This window comes from Lycorma delicatula, chromosome 5, assembly GCF_047948215.1.
Source record: "Lycorma delicatula isolate Av1 chromosome 5, ASM4794821v1, whole genome shotgun sequence".
Classification (NCBI taxonomy): Eukaryota; Metazoa; Arthropoda; class Insecta; order Hemiptera; family Fulgoridae; genus Lycorma; species Lycorma delicatula.
Genome location: NC_134459.1, coordinates 42,264,186 through 42,282,776, shown reverse-complemented (window position 1 = coordinate 42,282,776; position 18,591 = coordinate 42,264,186). Strand labels below are relative to the sequence as shown.

The following is an 18,591-nucleotide window of genomic DNA, read 5'->3' as shown; positions in this document are numbered from 1 at the left end:
CATGCGCTATTATGGATAAGATATGTAGATGATATATTGGTCATATATAATCCAATTATACATAATGTGATCATTTTAAATAAACTTAAAACAATTATAATGATAATTTAAAATTTACATGCGAGATGGAAAAGATAAAAAAAATACATTTTTTAGATATTGAGACTGAAATAAACATAATGTTACAGAAACATCAGTTTATAGAAAACCGACGATGAATAGCATTACAATACATGTAAATTCTAATCACATATGGTCACAAACAATTGGTATATATACAGACTTGATTTTTAGAGCTATAAATTATACAAAGAACAATGAAAACAAACTGAAGAAAGAAATAGATGTAAAAACAAATAGCAGTATTTAATGGTTTTGATAGTAAAATTATAGAAAAGGAATATAACAAGCAGAGAATAAATTACCATGTTAGTTTTACAAAACTGCGACAAGAAAATAACACAGAGATTATTAATATTTTTTTCTTAGAATATAAATAATATAATAGAAAAAATTTACTGAAGTTTATAATAAAAATAAATGAAAAAAAGCTTAAATGTAAGGAAGTAAAACGCTTACAAACCAAATAACCACATTATAAAATATTTAATGAATAATAATAAAAATGATGGAGAGGATTTATGGGGAAATATAAAATTAAATCTAATGAATGTAATAAAATTTATACTGGGTTAAACTAATAGATCTTTTAAAAAAATTATGGAACATTACAATCCTTACTTATAATACAATATAAACATATTTGTTCTAATTTAAGCATAGTATTACTGATTATAAGAATAATGTAGAAGTTTTGCAAATTTGTAAAAACAAAAAAAAAGCTAATATACTAGAAAAATATTATATTTATAGATTTAAACAAAAGTATGAAATGATTAACCAACAGATTGTTTTTTATGATGATGTTTTAAAGACAGTGGGTTGTAGCAGTTGGCACAGTTAACAATGTCATACAACTGAATGTAGTTGTGTGATGTTTTAAATTTACATCATTCCTGTTACAAATTTTGTGGTAGTTAATATTTCTTTTTTTTGTTTTTGTTATTTGATGATGTAATTGTAGAATTATGCACAGATTGATGATAAAGTATTCCACTAAAGTCGACTATTGGAATTAGTTTTTTTCTTAGGTTTTTCTGTTACTGAGTTCGGCGGTTAAGTTGTTTTTGAACTTATCATTAATAAATGGATTTATCATAACCAGATATAAATAGGGCATTTTCTAGTAATTAATTTTATTGTTACATTATTAGGTAATTCAAAAAATTAGCTAAAAACATTTGAACATCTTTAAAAGATGACTGTTAAAATTCCACTTACCTGAGACATATTGACAACACCTTCAGCAAGCGTCTTATATCCCAAAATTGTACGATTTTTATACCGCTTTCTTCGCTGTAGCATTACATGAAGTTTATTGCCATCCCTTTTTAAGAAATGAGGATACTTGTAAAACAAAGAATAAAAACCAGCATTAAACTCAACACATTATCAAAAATTGATACATTACAGCATTTTTAACAGTCTGAAAATCCTAACAAGAAATCTATTTTCAATCATTATAATAATTTTTTATAATATCAGTTCAAAATAATCAACATTAGTTTCTCAATATCTAACAAAGTAACATCATGTTTTACAAAAACTGACACAAGTTTTCTTATCACTAAAAGTGCACCAATTTATTTCTAATCGCATTCATAATTAAATTAATAAAAATCATTTAAAAAAATTACTCAGTAAACATTAAATCCATCACCAAAAATTTTTAAACAAATACCTGTAAAGAAAAGTTAAGCTGAAGTTCTGTATCGAGGAGGCCATTAGGTGGCAACGCCATCTCATTTGAACGTAGTGTTCTTTTTGAACCCTGAAATCATAAACAAAACAAAACACAAATAAAAAATTATAAAAACAAATAAATAAAGATATTAAAAATTTACTTTAATTATAATTATACAGAATTTACTGAACAAAAATAATGCTGAAATATACTGTGCACTCAGTGCACGTAATAATGTTTTCCTATAGTCAGTGACAAGCAATTTTTAATATAACAAAAGCATGCAATAGTTATAATATTTAAAAATAATAATATAACACATTAAATTATATAGCTTTATATGCAGATAAAATATGTTACGTCCATAACAACAAAAAGTATCAAACAATGCCTTGCCCAGAATTGAACTCAAAAACCAAAATGTCAAAGAAATATCTATTCAATAAAGAGAATTAAAACCTTTTTGGTTATTAAATTGTTATTAATTTAACTTATTTAACTTAAATAGGAGGTGTAAATGGTTTTTAATTTACCATGTACTATAAATAAATCAGAACACAAAATATCTCTAACAAAGGAAGTTATATTGATGATGTCTTTAATAACTACTTTAAAGAAATAGCTTCTTTTTCTTATCCTACCTCTTAAAATGATAGAATTAGCAATTAAAATTGATATTATTCAAAACGACTCTGAGAATAATCTAGAAATGGAACTGCCAGGTGTCAGGCAGTAATATCCTAACTACTGAAGTTATAAAAGAAAAATCTTCTGAAAAGAAAGATCATAATTATATTCTATTACTTTACCATCTAATACTGATGGGCAAACAAAAGCAAAATTCAAGAATGATATCTTATTTATTAAAATATCTAAAAAAAAGAACAAACTAAAGCTAAAAAAATTAAAGTAACCTAAAGAACCTATATATATGACAAAACAGTAGAATCCACTTGCTGGATTCTACTTAAACATCAATAAGTCTCTTAATCTTTATCTGGTAGATGGAAATATAAACTTCCAGGAACAGCATTCTAAAAAAAATTAAAATTTTAAAATAGAAAGTAAAGAAACTTTATCTAACCTAACAGTCTGGCGATTGGTTAACAAATTGTCAGTTAGCTGTTAGTATAAATGTTCTAACAATTTAAAAGGCTTGAATTCAAATCAAATTTAGCTAAAAGTAAAATTCTGGTAATTAGATCTTATGTCCAAGTAATAGTGAACTTCATTCAGTTCAATTAATGGATTGAATTAATTGGATTAATGGAATTACTTGAACTTAATGTTCAAGTAATTCCACCTGGGCTGGACTAAGATTATCAGACAAATTAAAACTGAGCTTAACTACTTTTTTTAGGGCATTATGTTTCAGTGAAAAACAAAAACTTAATATGAAACAAGAAGAGAGAAATATATATGAAACATCAAGGAAAGAAGAAAAGCATACCAGGGAAGGAAAGAGGAGAAATAAAATATACATCAAAATACAAAACTATAAAAATTTTAAAAAAATTAAAAGATTGAAAACATCAACATACTACAAAAAGTAACAAACCAACTCTAAATAAACACTACTTTAAATCAAACATGAATAAAAAAAATTATAAATTATAAACAATTTAACAAGAATAATTTTAATATTTTATAATAGTGCATATGGTATACAAAAATCAGAAAGGGCAATAGCGAACACATTTTAATTATAATATTACAAAAGTTTATTAAATTTAAGTGAGCTGGTAGTCAAAAAAAAAAATGGTTTTAAGGTAAATTATAGAAAAAAAGGATAAAAAAAAATCAGATCACAGGTCCGGTTATGCTGAGAGTGAAAGAAAAACCAATAAGGATGGCAAAAATTAAAATGTACAGAATGTGTAATTAAAACTGACTGATATCACAGGTGTAAAAACAAAATAGTAAAAACAAAAAATGAGTAAGCATGTCAGACCAATGCAGCAGTGCAAATGACTGAAAAAAGATTAATTAGCAGATCACCTACAGATAAAAACTGCTGGCCGGAAGCCCCAGGAAATTGTAAACTTGTACATTTAGAAAGAAAAAGTCATTCAGTCATTCAAAAAGGTTATTAATTCTTTTAAATAAGTACACAAAAGTATTTGTCTAATGAAAATGAATGTAGTAAAATGTTTGCTCATTAACACTCTACAGCAATGTTGTTCAGTTTACCTTGTAACAAATTACAGCAAAAAATTAGTATTCATTATTAAAATTTAACTTGAAGGTACATATACATTTAACAAAAACTATATAAAACAAAAATACATTAACAAAAAAGAAATCAAATTATTTATGGATATTGTTAATATTAAAAGCAAAATAACAAAACATATTACACAAGGAGACAAACTAGCTGTGGAAAATTCTAATTCTTTGAATCTTGTGTCATCTGATTTTAACCTAATGGTCATATTTTGTAAACATAACATATCTCAGACTAATAATGAAAATTACAGAATACAGTCAAGATAAGAATTACGGGATGAATAAAGTAACATCTACGGTTTTGTATGCTAGCAGTGTATATACACAGAAACTTGCAAATTTTTGCTAGTAAGGTGTACCTTTTAATTATTATCAAACATACACATATAACCTGACAATGTATACCATTTATCCCAATGAAGCAGCAGCAGCACTAATTCTGTTAGCAATGTGCTAGGTGGAGAGGGGAGAGAGATAATCTTGTAAAGAGATACAGTTGTTTTAATTCTAGTATATGATTCGGTTATAAACCAATCATTAATTACAAAATAATAAAATCATTAATCATAGAGAAATCACAAAGTTGGCTAAAATTTAAGAATACAGCCATGAATTTGTTTGAAAAATTTTTTTGGGATAATCCCTTATAAAGGGAAAAATGAACAAAAAACCTAAAACACTACGAAAAGAAATAAATATTGCTTTCAAGATATCTTAATCTAGTAAAATTAAAATTAATTAATACATTGTGTTAAACATTAAAATTAATGAGATTACTAAAAATGTTCTTGTTGGCAAGATCCACCCAGTAAAACTATTCCCAGATTAATCTTTTTTTCTTCTTTTTTTTGTTTAGCCTCTGATAACTACCGTTTAGATAATACTTCAGAGGATGAATGAGGATGATATGTATGAGTAGTAAATGAAGTGTAGTCTAGCACATTCTCAGTTCGACCATTCCTGAGATGTGTGGATAATTAAAACCCAACCACCAAAGAACACCGGTATCCACGATCTAGTATTCAAATCCATTTAAAAATAGCTGGTTTTACTAGGACTTGAACGCTGGAACTCTCGTCTTCCAAATCAGCTGATTTGGGAAGACACGTTCACCACTAGACAACCTGGTGGGTCTAGATTAATGAGATTACTAAAAATGTTCTTGTTGGCAAGATCCACCCAGTAAAACTATTCCCAGATTAATCTAATCAATTAATTCCCTACATATCAAGAGGAGGTTTGTTAATTCAGGACTCGTATGCAGCTGCATATCTTATTTGTATAATGCATGTATCTTAGTTTGTTACACCCCTAGGTCACTGGATCAGGATGTGTTGTTAATTAGAACGCAACAACAGTACAATGGCTGAGATAATACTGGGGAATCTTAAGTATTAAAATAAAACCTGGTCTGGCTGGATCTCAAACTGTCTACACCCTGCTAATCATCTACCAGCTACTAATCATCTGCACCATCCTTTCCAACATAAAATTGATTGTATAAAACTCAAAACATGTGGAAATATTAAATATGAAATTAAAGTGATAATTTTTAAGATACATCTCACCCAGATACAAAAAATAAATGAAAATATAAAATAAAAAAGAGATCTTTATAGTTTAATACAGTAACAAATATAACATAATGCTAAATAATTGATGAGTTGTATATTTTTAACATAATACTTTTGTTGTTACTATTTTAAAATGGGAACAATAAATTTTTGTCAAAAAATGTAGAATACAGTCAGTAGTAAGCTTCAGTATACATACATAACACAGAAATACAAGTAACAAAATTAATGAACAATGGGAAAAAGGATTACACAGCAAAAAAAAAAAAGCAGCTGGCACCTTTAAGAAGAATTGGCGCCAAAATATATTTATTGGCAATCCTATTAACTGAATTGCTACCTACTAATAAAAAAAATACATAATAAAAAAAATTTACATAAAACACATTCGTTACTGAAGATAAAATTTTAATTAACAACTGATTCAATAAAAACAATTGCATAACATTATATGGGATAGCAAATAATTTATGAATAATAGTTAACTTCTAGCTATCCTTCTATCACCAGGAACTGATTTCATGAAAATAACAGCTATAAACCGTTATTCAAGCTCAATATGTTCATTAATAAATTTTGAGCAAGAATCTTTAACAAAAAGGAGAAGAAGAACACAAGAATATTTCAGAGAAAAAAGAGAGGTATAAAATTTAATCTGAATTATCTCTGAGCAATATTTGTCACTGTTATACAGACCTATTTTCAATACATTTTACTCCACTCTGCAACTAATAAATACCTTCACAAACGTAATGCAGATAGACTTATATTCTTCTCTCTATGATTAATCGAAAACTAAATCATTTCTATTGATCCTCATTTTTCTAAAATAAAATCTACCTCCATTCAATCAAATTTTTAACTCATTATATTTATGTATCAATTGTGGTACATAATATTTTTTTATACAAGAAAATCTATTATTATTTTCACTTTTTTCTTGCAATTATATTTTTACTGGTATTTGGGACCATTTTCTAAGTTCCATATACTTCATTAGTATCATATATATGAAAGAACAACTTAATTTTATTTAATTTTACTTCACATGAACAAAATATTATTTTTTATGGTTTTTTTTTTAAATATTCCATATATTATATTAGAGTTCAAATTTTATATTTTTTTTTAACCCAAGTTATTACAGAATAATGGTAATAGTTATGACAGAATAATGGTAAATGTCATTCGATATATTATTATACAACAAACATAAAATTTTCAGAATTACAAAAAAAAAAAGGTAAACAAAAACCAAAAAAGAAGAAAAAATTCTGGGCCTACTTTCATAATATAAGTATATTGTAAGTCACTCATTTCTTATTTCTCTGTAACTTAGTATCAGCAGAGGTATAAAAAAAATCTTGAAGCGTTGTTATTAAAGACCAGGCTATCAATAACCAGTTTGGTTTAGTGTGAAGTCATAATCACAAATCAGCTGATTTCAAAGTCAAGAGTTCTAAGGTTCAAATCCTAGTACAGGTTATTACTTTCATATGGATTTGAATAATAGATCGTGGATACCGGTGTTCTTTGGTGGTTGGGTTTCAGTTAACCACACATCTCAGAAATGTTTGACCTGAGACTGTACAAGACTACACTTCATTTACATTCATATATATCACCTCTGAAGTAATACCTTACGGTGGTTCAAGAGGCAAACAGAAAAAGAAAGGAGCTATCAATAACTAATGTGACATGGATAATACTGTTATATAATCCAAAAGTTCAAAAGATCTTCAGAAAATAATTATAAAAGAAAAAAATCATTAATACCGGCAGTTTATCATATGGATTAAAAAATCATTTTAAGAAAATTAAGTATATGGTTGTCACTAAGACCTAGAATGATAACATTATTGTTTTATTTAGAGGCAATACCATAATTAAGCAAATAAGAAAGAAGCTAGCAGTATTAAAAGAATACAACTTATAGTTAACAATGATCAAACGATGAATTCTATAGATATACTGTAATAGCAAGAGCAGCAGCCTTCCAAGTGATGAACACACTAACTGAAACCTTAACTTATATCTGAGATTTTTCATGTTATTGTATGGTATGGAGGCATGGAAATTAAAAGCAAACAATATAATAAAATTAAGATGTTTGGAATGTAAAGTTCCATTTCCTGAGCGTTAAATGCTCAGGATGTCATAGGTAGATCAAATATTCAATAAAGAGTTCATGAGGATACAAAAAAAGAAAATATTAATTAATTTTAAAAAATAAGAGATTTTAAGTATTTCATATTTCCAGGATATAAATATTCCGGGATTAAGTATTTCAGATTTATGGGAGAAAAATATTCAATCCTTCAATTAATTATGTAGAGAAAATTTCCAGGCAAAAATCTCAGAAGGTCATAAAGGTCATACAGTTTCATAGTTAATGAATCTCCATGAGCACAATACGGATGTGGATAGTTGAGCTATTTAGAACGATTGCATTCAAAATTCAGACTGTATAATGATCATTATACCCCATGAGGAAACAGCATAAAAGAAGAAGAAATGCAAAGTCTAATAGCCCATCTTTAATTTCAGCAATCTTCTAAACTCTGCGTTATGTTTTATTTCTACCTGTTCTTAGAAGCACATATATTGTTTTAATATTATAAAAAAGGTTGTCTGATGAAGATTTCTAATACTTTGGTTTATCAATAAATTCGAACGTGGAGAAATAATAATATTGTCTCATATTCTACTGCCCTGCCATCGCATCAGTTAATATCAAACAGTATATACTATTGAACTATAAAGTTCATCCAACTGTGTAACACATTATACCTTGTAAGTGCTCTCTTTCTTTTTCTATTTAGCCTTCGGAACCAGTGTAAGATATTACTTCAAAGTATGAATGAGGATGATATGTATGATTGTAAATGAAGTGCCGGCTTAGGTCGAACATTCCTGAGATGTGTGTTTGGTTCACCAAAGAACCTTGTAAGTGCCACCTTAGCATTTTATTTTCCTAATAATAGCATCACAAGATTGTACTGCTGGACGATTTCAATGATGATGGTAAAACATGCCTTCAATCTTAAAACTAATGAATACACCCATAATACTATTAAAGAAAAGAAAGCTCATCAAATCTGGATTTAAAAGATATCATACACTACTTAATATTAATTAATCATAAAAAACTAAAATATATTATTAGGTTAAGAATATATTAAGAAAATAAATTACCTGAACTTTAACAGCAATTGTAATTGAAGCCAAATCAGAACCCAGTGCTTTAAACACGACTAGACGAGATAAAGTCAATGAGCACAGCCTATAACAAAAGAAAACATACATTATAAAAGGATATTTTAATTCTATTTTCGAGATCCTTTAGTCCATGGCAAATCTTCCTTAATGCAAACAAGCCAAAAATGTTTGTCCAGTACAGACCTGACAAGCCTTGTTACAGTTTCCCAATTAATATTACTATTACATATACACAACAGTTATGTGATGATGTTCATTCAATATTTAAGGATGAAATATTAAGTTAAACAAACAACTTTTCTTTTTATTTTCATGCACTGCGAAGAAATCTCAATCTGAGAAATCAGTTATACCGATAAGACTAGCAATGAAATGATTTAAACAAGAAATACATTTGACAATAATTAATATTCAATTAGTCTGAAATATTTAAATAAGAAAACAGCAATAATATAAAAAATAACTGACAAATATCTACCAGGCATAGAAAAATATTATTAAAACTCTTGGCTGTGTTCACCAGTTGCTAGTTTGTGCCAGTTCTGACAATAACATTTGAATGCACTTTAATAATAAAACTTTATAAAATGATACTCCTTTAAACTTTAATGATAAAGAAGATTCACCAAAAAGATCGCCAACCATCTTATTATATGGTAAATGACAGCCCCAATCCTTCTGACACTGATTTCCTTTTTTTTATCAATATTCATTAACTATCTTTATTTCTCTAACAATATAAGTTTTTGTTTCTTATAACAAACAAACACCATTGAAATCCGTAAGTGACTTTCTTTCAAATCTAATAATTTATCGCCAATATTAGACGTCATCACTGATTATTAAATTATAATAGTTCATTAATCATATTAGATAGCCAGTTTATCGTGCTACTGTATGTAGTAGACAGAGATAAAACATCTGAAATCAAAAGGGATTATACATCTTCAATAATTAAAGAAGGTATATAGCGTTAATTATTATGATGCTTTTAATATTACTATGATGTGATGTTTAAAACAAGGGCTTCTCAAGTGTTTCGATCAACTGTTTGTCTGAGGGCAGAATAAAAATCAAAATTCAAATTTTTGTATACAAATGAATGTTATCAATTTTAACTATTATTTTAGTTTTACAAGTTACAAAGAACATAATTTAAAATAACACAAACTCTACTGCAACTCAAATTTTACTGTACGGTACTACTTTACCGGTAGCCGACTCATAAAACTATAAAAAAAATTTCAGTATTAATAACACTTCAAATGAAAGCAGTGTTCATAAGAATACTGTTCACAGAACGACCGACTGTTGAATAATATATTTATGTAAAAGAGGTGTGTATAGCATGTTAGAATGTCGGTTATGTCAGCACTGGCACCGTTGTATACAGACGGGGAAGGACGAACGATGAGTCAACTCATTAATGTCACTGACTGAGTCGAGTTGTGTGAACGATTTACTGTGCGATGAGGGAGTGAAAGAACAGAGAAGGGCGAAGGCCGGAAACGAGACGCACGCAAACATAACTCTCGCCCGTTCGTCCGGCTCGGTCAGACGTCTGCGATGTAGCCTACTGTATACTTAAACACGACGTAATTACATCACACGCGCATTCCGCATGCAGATCATGGTCACAGAAATTTGGTTGTTCCCGTAGTATGAACATCCATCGTCCACGTCCACTCGAAACAGAGATATTTAATGACCAAAAATCACCTTCACAGCGGACGCGTTTGTAATTTTAAAATGTCTACATCCTAACATCGCTTCACCGAGTTAAAAATCACTCATCTTGACACTTTTTGTAAGAATAACAAAATAAAATTTAGAATATCCGAACGTTCATTACAACAACGTTTCCTCTACTTTTATAAATTTTCCAACACGTTTTAAAAAAAATTGTTGCTTACAATTACTTAAAAAAATTAAATCATGTATTTTTACGCTAATAATTATACAGTACGTTCGGAAAATCGCTGTGCAGTCTGCTTTAATATTATGTAGTTGAATTCTGTTCTTTCTGTATTTTGGTTGCCCTGTGGGTTCGTTGAACGTTACTCAATAATAAACCAAGATGTCAGTCATCGAGTTGTGATTGAACGTGCTTAGTTTTTTCGTTTATCGGAATCAATACTTTCGAGAAACGTAATGGGTTTTTCGGTGGAGGAACACATTTTTCTCTTTGAACACGTCTTTCGCGAAGTTGTTAAGTATACTGATTTAGTGAAGCACAAGTTTTCTGAAACTTTCCTAATACTCCTTCCTGTTTCTCACCACAATGCAGTTCGAAATCTTATCGAAAAATTTCGGGCAACAGGCTTTATTGGAGATGCTGATCGAAGGGAAGGACCACCTCTTTCTTTTTCCGTTTAGCCTCCAGAACCACCGTAAGGTATTACTTCAGAGGATGAATGAAAATGATATGTATGAATGTAAATGAATGTAGTCTTGTACAGTTTCAGGTCGACCATTCCTGAGAAGTACGGTTAATTGAAACCCAACCATTAAAGAACACCAGTAATCCACGATCTAGTATTGGAGATCCTGATCGAAGTGGAAGACCACCTAAACTAAACGAACAGAAGCTGGTTTTTTATTTCGAATGCTATGGCCCAAAGATCATCAAAGTCAATGCGTATGTTACCACAGCAGCAAGATATCGGAATTGCTACCGCACATAAAGCTGTAAGAAAAGAACTGAAATCTACAGAACATGCCAAAAAACTAAACTACTGTTAATGGTTTAAACGTTTTGCAGACCAAAATTACGTAGGTATATTGGACATTATGTTTTTTTTTACACATGTTGCGTGGTTTCATCCACAAAATACACGACTGTGGTCGACAATAACCCCAAGAATTATACGAACAATCTACACGATACGAAAATTGGAGTCTAGGTCGGTGTAAGTAGAACGTATATTGTGTCCAATCTTTTTTTTTTGGAAAATATAGTTAATAGTGATCGTTATTAATCTGTTATAACAAAATCCGTAAGTCAATTAACAGAAGTGGAGATCCATCACGGTTGGTTCCAACAAAATGACACCACAGCCCTCACAGCTAACAGGTCCAACGGCTTTTTTTACTAAAGGTCTTTGATGAAACGAATTATATCGAGGGGTTGTGGTCTGCACGATCACCCGATCTGAGCAGACGCAACAGACCACGCACAATTGACTAACCAGAAACTACAATAATAGCATACATACGAGATATTCCAGTACATGGTCCTTTTTCGGAAGTGGACAGCCACTCTTTTCAATTTTTTTTTTAAGGACGCTTAAGTAATTTTACATTTTTTAAAGATATTTAAAAGTTTTAACATTTGCATAGAAATTATATATATATATATATATATATATATATATATATATCCTAACCAAACTTAACCTACGCTAACCTTCGCTCGTAGATTAAGTTAGGTTAGATTATATTTATAATTATAAACAATAATGCTTGTATTGGACTTCTCTCAGGTACATTTGGAAGACCCATGTTTGAATGGCTGTCGGATTCCGAAAAAGTATCCAACACATTAGCTAATTTAAATATTTAAAAAAAACTGAAATGTGTGCAGTATTGTTTTGATGTTGGAGGAGGTAATTTTCAACAACTTTTATAAATATTCCACTTATTGTAATATCCGTTTCTATAAAATAATGAAATAAAAATACAAAGTAATAATTAAGAAAGTTTCGCCATACACTTCCATAATTCCAGTGCACAGCAACTTTCTGAACGCACTGTACAACAGGTATACTTTATGCTGGTTAGAAAAGACGTTACACGTAAAACTTTCTTTTCTTTTTCTTGTTTAGCCTCCGGTAACTACCGTTCACATAATAATTCAGAGGATGATATGTATGACTGTAAATGAGGCGCAGTCTTGTACATTCTCAGTTCGATCATTCCGAAGATGTATGGGGTTAATTGAAACCCAACCACCAATGAACACCGGTATCCACGATCTTGTATTCAAGTCCGTGTAAAAATAGCTGGCTTTACTTGGACTAGAACGCTGGAACTCTCGACTTCCAAATCAGCTGATTTGGGAAGACGCGTTCACCACTAGTGTAACACGGAAAACTAGACTCACTTTTGTACACAGATTTAAATTTCATACCGAAATATCATTAAAGACTGAAAAAAATAATATCTACTGAATAAAAGTAAGCCATGACAAGATGAGATTACACTTAATCTGATGTTTTTGTTTTGTTTTTTTTTTTATATGGGGCAACCAAGCTACGGCAGGATGTTAATATGTCTGTTCGTAACATTCACCATCTGCCGACTTCAGCAAAACGTATCGTTTCAGCTAAACGTATGCAAAACTCGATCGAGCTAACAAAAAGATCGTTAATGACTAAACATCCTTACACCTTGAAAGTAGTCACCAGTACATCGAACGTTACCAAAGCTTTTACTTGATAAGATCTCCAACACAGAAAAATATAATTAAAATCCATTAAATGTGAAGTACATTATTCCGACGGTACGGAAAGAAACACAATTCGACCGTAACTTATCTATTATATTTAATATGATAGATAGAAGTTATATAGAAATTAAGAATCCTGAATAAAACGATGAACTGCATTTAATTTGTTACCAATGGTTCCACAAAATCTGAAATGGCTCGTATAATAAATAGCATTCTAAAAGCGAAAGATGTGAAGAAAGAATAACTGCCAACGACCAAAGACATGTTTAAATAAACCGGTTCCCGAAGTTAAACAACCTTAAATGCAGTTTCAATGAATGCTGTTGGCATTTATTAGTGGCGGGGAAAAATGCACTCTAATTTTTAAAAAAAAACCGTTAGGTGATTATCACCTGTAATCAATTAATCAAACTGTTATCTAGCTGTTAAGAAAGTTACAGTCCCTAATTAAAGGTTGAAAAAATTACAAGTAATTACTCGAGTTTACAAATAATTTCACCTTTTTTTGTTTGGTGAATTAATTCACCACAGATGCTTTTTGAAGCTTGCACGTGGTAATATAGAAATACAATTTTGTAGCATTTGAAAAATACCTGTCCGGGATTCGAATCGGGTTAAAAATCGCGTGCCTTTATGTTTTTAATTTATTTTTAAAATCCTGCAAGCTAAGTAACGTAACAATGTAAAACAAACAAATAAAGAATTAATTAATTTAAAGAAAAAATAAGTGAATATTCAACAAGTTTTATCATACAGTCATCAGTACATAATAAGATGATATAATGCTCTATAAAAATTTGAATCAATTAAGTAATTGTACAGTATATATAAGAATTATTTTGAAATCGATGAGATTTGCGAAACGTAGTATTAAACCTGCATTTAAAAATCTAAAATACAATAATCTATTATTCAACTAATACTACCCTACATTCATTTTCACAATTACTTTTAGTAATTTAATTCGGTTTAACGGTCGATATACCTGTTACCTGTACTCCTGTTTTTAAAACAAGAAAAAGGAATTAAATGATTGCAACATACCAACATTTTAATGTCAATTAACAATAATAATTAACGCCAGTTAATTGCTTTGTGTGAAAACAACAGCTTTATGTTACAACAGTGAACATAGTAGTTTAAATCCGGACAAATGAAAATAAAACAAAAATAATCTGTTTAAAAACATTTCGTTCTACGTAACCTCCACGATGACAAGAAAATTTGAGATATACGAAAACAATTTTAGATATATTTTCCATTTTTTGAGAAAACTATTTTCCAAAGTATTATGTAAAAAATAAACGTTTCATGCCCTATTTCGCAAGAGTTTTGATAAAGTTTTTCCACGAATTTTAACGCCTCATAACGTCTTTAAGAGACCGTATAAAGTACTGATGTTTACATAATATATTTGGAAACAGACTTTTATCTGTTGTTAAATGTAAACGAATTAAAGGTTAAGTTATATTTATTTTCACCAACACAAATATAAATAGAATGATTAAAGAGCCTGTATCCTGCACCCTTTCTTGCGATAAAATTAGAACACAGAGTTAAACATTAAATTTTGAACTCGACGAACAGAATCCTGTCACGACTGTATATGCTCTGCTGGTTAAAAGGAATAAGTTATTAAACAATACATGTAAAATAATTCATTAATTGACAAGGAAGAAGATTACTAGGTCACAGGATTCTTAGAAAAATAAAGTTAAACCAATATCATGTCTCAATACTTTTTTTTAACAGTAATTCGGTACATATATAGTTCCACAATTTTAATTAACAGAACTTAAACGAAAAGAAGATTTTCATTAAAAATGTCTAGAATCTAGAAAGTTTGTTTAAAACTGACTCACGATCGGTTTATATAAACGCAGAATAAAGGAGACTGACTTGTACTTTCTTCAAAGAAACACCGAGTAGCGATATGATTACCGTTGTACTTTGGCCGTTTTTTTTTTGTTCACCTTCATTTACTCCGCCCCGCAGAGCCGGACCCGCATCTAAGCAAGACTAAGCTCCGGAGGGGTGCCTTCGCCTCAAACTACCTCGGTAGAACACAAGGTCCCGCCCAGGTAGCTGGGACTCTGTCTTGCAGTACATGCTACGCCTCTAATGAGAGGACCCCAAAGGGTCCCTCACCGGGACTCCGGTCTTTATGTCCTGCATCTAATAGGGAACCCCCAAGGAGATCCCCCACCTGGACTACGGTCTTACATTCCCTCCCTCAGAGGTGCTGCTAAGGGGTCCCCGTCCAATCACTGATGGTGGGACACCAGAGTCTCCACCCCTCCTGGTCGGGGCTGTCCCCCACAGATGTCCATTAGTACTGAGCAGGCGCAGCATCTTCATTTCTCAGGTGAAGCTTTGCATTCCCTACCCACGGGTGCATGTCTATGCAACCGACCCTCTCTCCGGCAGTCCTTTCGTAGATGACAGGCCTCCCTCACCGCAAGTGAAACAGTGGCCACTACCATCTGGCCCGGTACACGATTTGACCCTGCGGCCTGGCTTCCAGCAACATAAACAAAGGTCGTCAAATGAACGTCTCATAGCCCTACAAGCCACCCATCCAATACGGACACGTCCATCAGCCAATAATTTATCCGCAAGGATAAGCGGCACAGCCACAGTGACCACCTGTGTCGCACCATAGGCCGGTTGCACGGACATAACGTCGACCGACGCCGACTACCCCGTGATTTTCCGAAACTCCTTAATAAAATCATCCTGAATGGTGAGTACATCCACTTCCTTAATAAGGATGTAGACCTTCATAATACCCCTCTCTGTCAGAGCCGTACTGGTGCCCTCGACCTTTGCATAAATATCCTCGCTTATCCGTTCAGCAGCACCACTATCGGCCCGTACCCGGATGTGGAGGTCCTCACCCTGTCCCTTACGTGCGAAGAGGACCCCGACTTTACCTGGCGACACAGCTCCATTCACTTAACGGAGGAGGTCAGCGTAAGGTCCGCCGCACTATTGGTCCCGCTGCTGTCCGAGGGAACCTCACGCACCAAAACCCAAGAAGCCTCTCTCCTTCCGGACCATCTTCCCGCAGCGGGAGTAAAATCCCCTCCAACAGGGGGGCGCGCCCCCGGTCCGATCTGTCTCGGTCATGGTCCAACAACAATAAAAAGTAAACTAAAAAAAAGTAATGTAAAATGAAACAAAACTAACAAATGTAAACAAACTGAATGAATTAATACCAACAGCTGTGTAACCAAGCAAGCAGTCCTTGGTTACCGTAAGCAAACACTATAAAATAAAATTTGTCTGAAAAACAAGCGATAGAATGTCACATCGCTTCAAACTATGAAAATTAAAAAAAAAAAAATTGAGGAAAACCAACAAAGGTACGAAAGTATCTTTCCCAAGGGTTCTCGCCCCTATACGTAATCTTCCCATTCTATTTTCCTCAGAGAATAGCGGTATATTTAAAATCTTTACTCTCAGTAATAGACAAAACCTGACTACTATCTCTTTCAGCACAGATTTTAACACAACTAAAAAATGACTGGTCGGGACAGATGAAAATGCAATAAAGTAATGTATCTCCTCTATGATGAAACTGTGCATTTCATACATACTACGACTGAGGAACTGTGGCATCGAAATCATTTTTTTTTTTAATTTGTGAAAAATTCATTTAAATGAAAAACTGGCGGTAATATATTTGAAAAGACTGTAACAAAAATCGCAACAAGTATTCTACAAACGATATTGTTTGAATTCATCTTACAAACATATATATAAAGACCTGTAATAATGAATTGTTAACATTTGTACAAACAAAGCATCAACATGTAACGGAACTAAAGAAAAAACACCTGATTATGGATGGTTAGAGAATAGTTTAACAATAAAAATAAGTACGACAGATTAATGCAATAGTCTGGAAAACGTTTTACAGCAAATATTTTCTAATATAATAAACAAATAAAAAATTTGTTTAAACACATTTTAATGTAAATATTACTGGTGAATATTTTTCTATCATGAGAAATAATATAATCTGAATAATAGCAATAATGTTAAATTTGAGGTACTGTAATTTGAATAAGTAAGTTATTTATCATAAATTTAAATAATATAACATTCAAACTACATTAAAAACAACATATTTAACAATAAAAAAAATACAACACAAGAAAATTTGTATAATAACACCAAAAATTAATCCGTAAAAAAATAATTTAAAGATTTTTTTTGTGATATACATCTGAAACGAATCTATTACACAATCCATTTCGTTGAATTAACTTTATGATAAACACCTTAATACCTTCTATGTAGCTCATTTATTCAAAATTACGTGTTAGTTTTAACAGTTAGAGTACGTTATACGCATATATTACTCTTTATTTTTTTTTTCTTTCGTATTCTGAAATTTACCATGTTATTGTTTTACATGGAAAAAAATTATTTTCTAAAATAAGATTTTATCTATTGTATGAGTGTGTATGCGCGCGGACGTAAAGGCGGGTGTTTCCAAAAGGACTCAACCCTAAAATTAAGAAGGTAGAAGTCATACACAGGTAAATTTTACTTCTCCCTACACGTCAGTTGCCAATACTGTACTCAGGGTTAGCAGCTTATAACAGTTGAAATATCCTTCTTATGCACTAGTGCTATACCGGTATAAATTCGTCCCTATTGTGGTTTTCAAAGAACGAACGTGTGTTTATTATTGAGAATTATTACGTGTATAAATCTTACGAACGAGTAAAAGACGAGTTTCAAATAAAATTTCCCAATTCTTCACTTCCTAATAAGTCGACAATATATCGTCCGATTACTAAATTTTGTGAGAATGGTAGTGTACATGATCGGAAAAGCACAGGTCAACTGTCACTGTTAACAGCAGAAGTTCTGGAGGAAGTGAAAGAACGTTTGGCTCGCTCATCCAGAAATCACTCAGTAAGTTATCTTCACAGGCCGGGCTTTACTATCTACAGCTTTCAGGGGTACCAAAAAGAAGTAGACCGCGGTAAATCTTTACAGTATCTTCGTCGATTTCGTTCTCTTGTGTTGAAGACAACGGTATTGAAATTTTTAATCGTATTTATTTCAGCGACGAGGCACGGTTTCAGTCGGATGGCTACATTAACAGCCAAAACCACAGAATATGGAGCGCTGAAAATCCTCACAGGTTTCACGAACGACCATTACACGCACGTAAAATTAGAGTTTGGTGTGCGATCTCACAGCGTCCAGTAATACGGCCTTTATTTTTTGACAAATCTGTAGATGGTGTGATTTATCGTAACTTAATCAAATAGCTTATTGACATGTTAGATTTATACGAA

General features: G+C 31.3%; 1 protein-coding gene across 5 annotated transcripts in view; it reads right to left on the bottom strand.

Annotated features, from left to right (window-relative positions):
- The window catches only part of KrT95D (phosphofurin acidic cluster sorting protein KrT95D), a 526,961-nt gene that overhangs the window by 80,688 nt on the left and 427,682 nt on the right, over window positions 1-18,591 (bottom strand). For all 5 annotated transcript variants that reach the window (XM_075365986.1, XM_075365989.1, XM_075365987.1 and 2 more), the window contains exons 2-4: window positions 8,800-8,887; window positions 1,802-1,891; window positions 1,342-1,467 (exon numbers count right to left, since the gene is read on the bottom strand). In XM_075365986.1, the coding sequence (XP_075222101.1) occupies window positions 1,342-1,467; window positions 1,802-1,891; window positions 8,800-8,887 (304 nt within the window). The remainder of the gene's footprint in view (window positions 1-1,341; window positions 1,468-1,801; window positions 1,892-8,799; window positions 8,888-18,591) is intronic.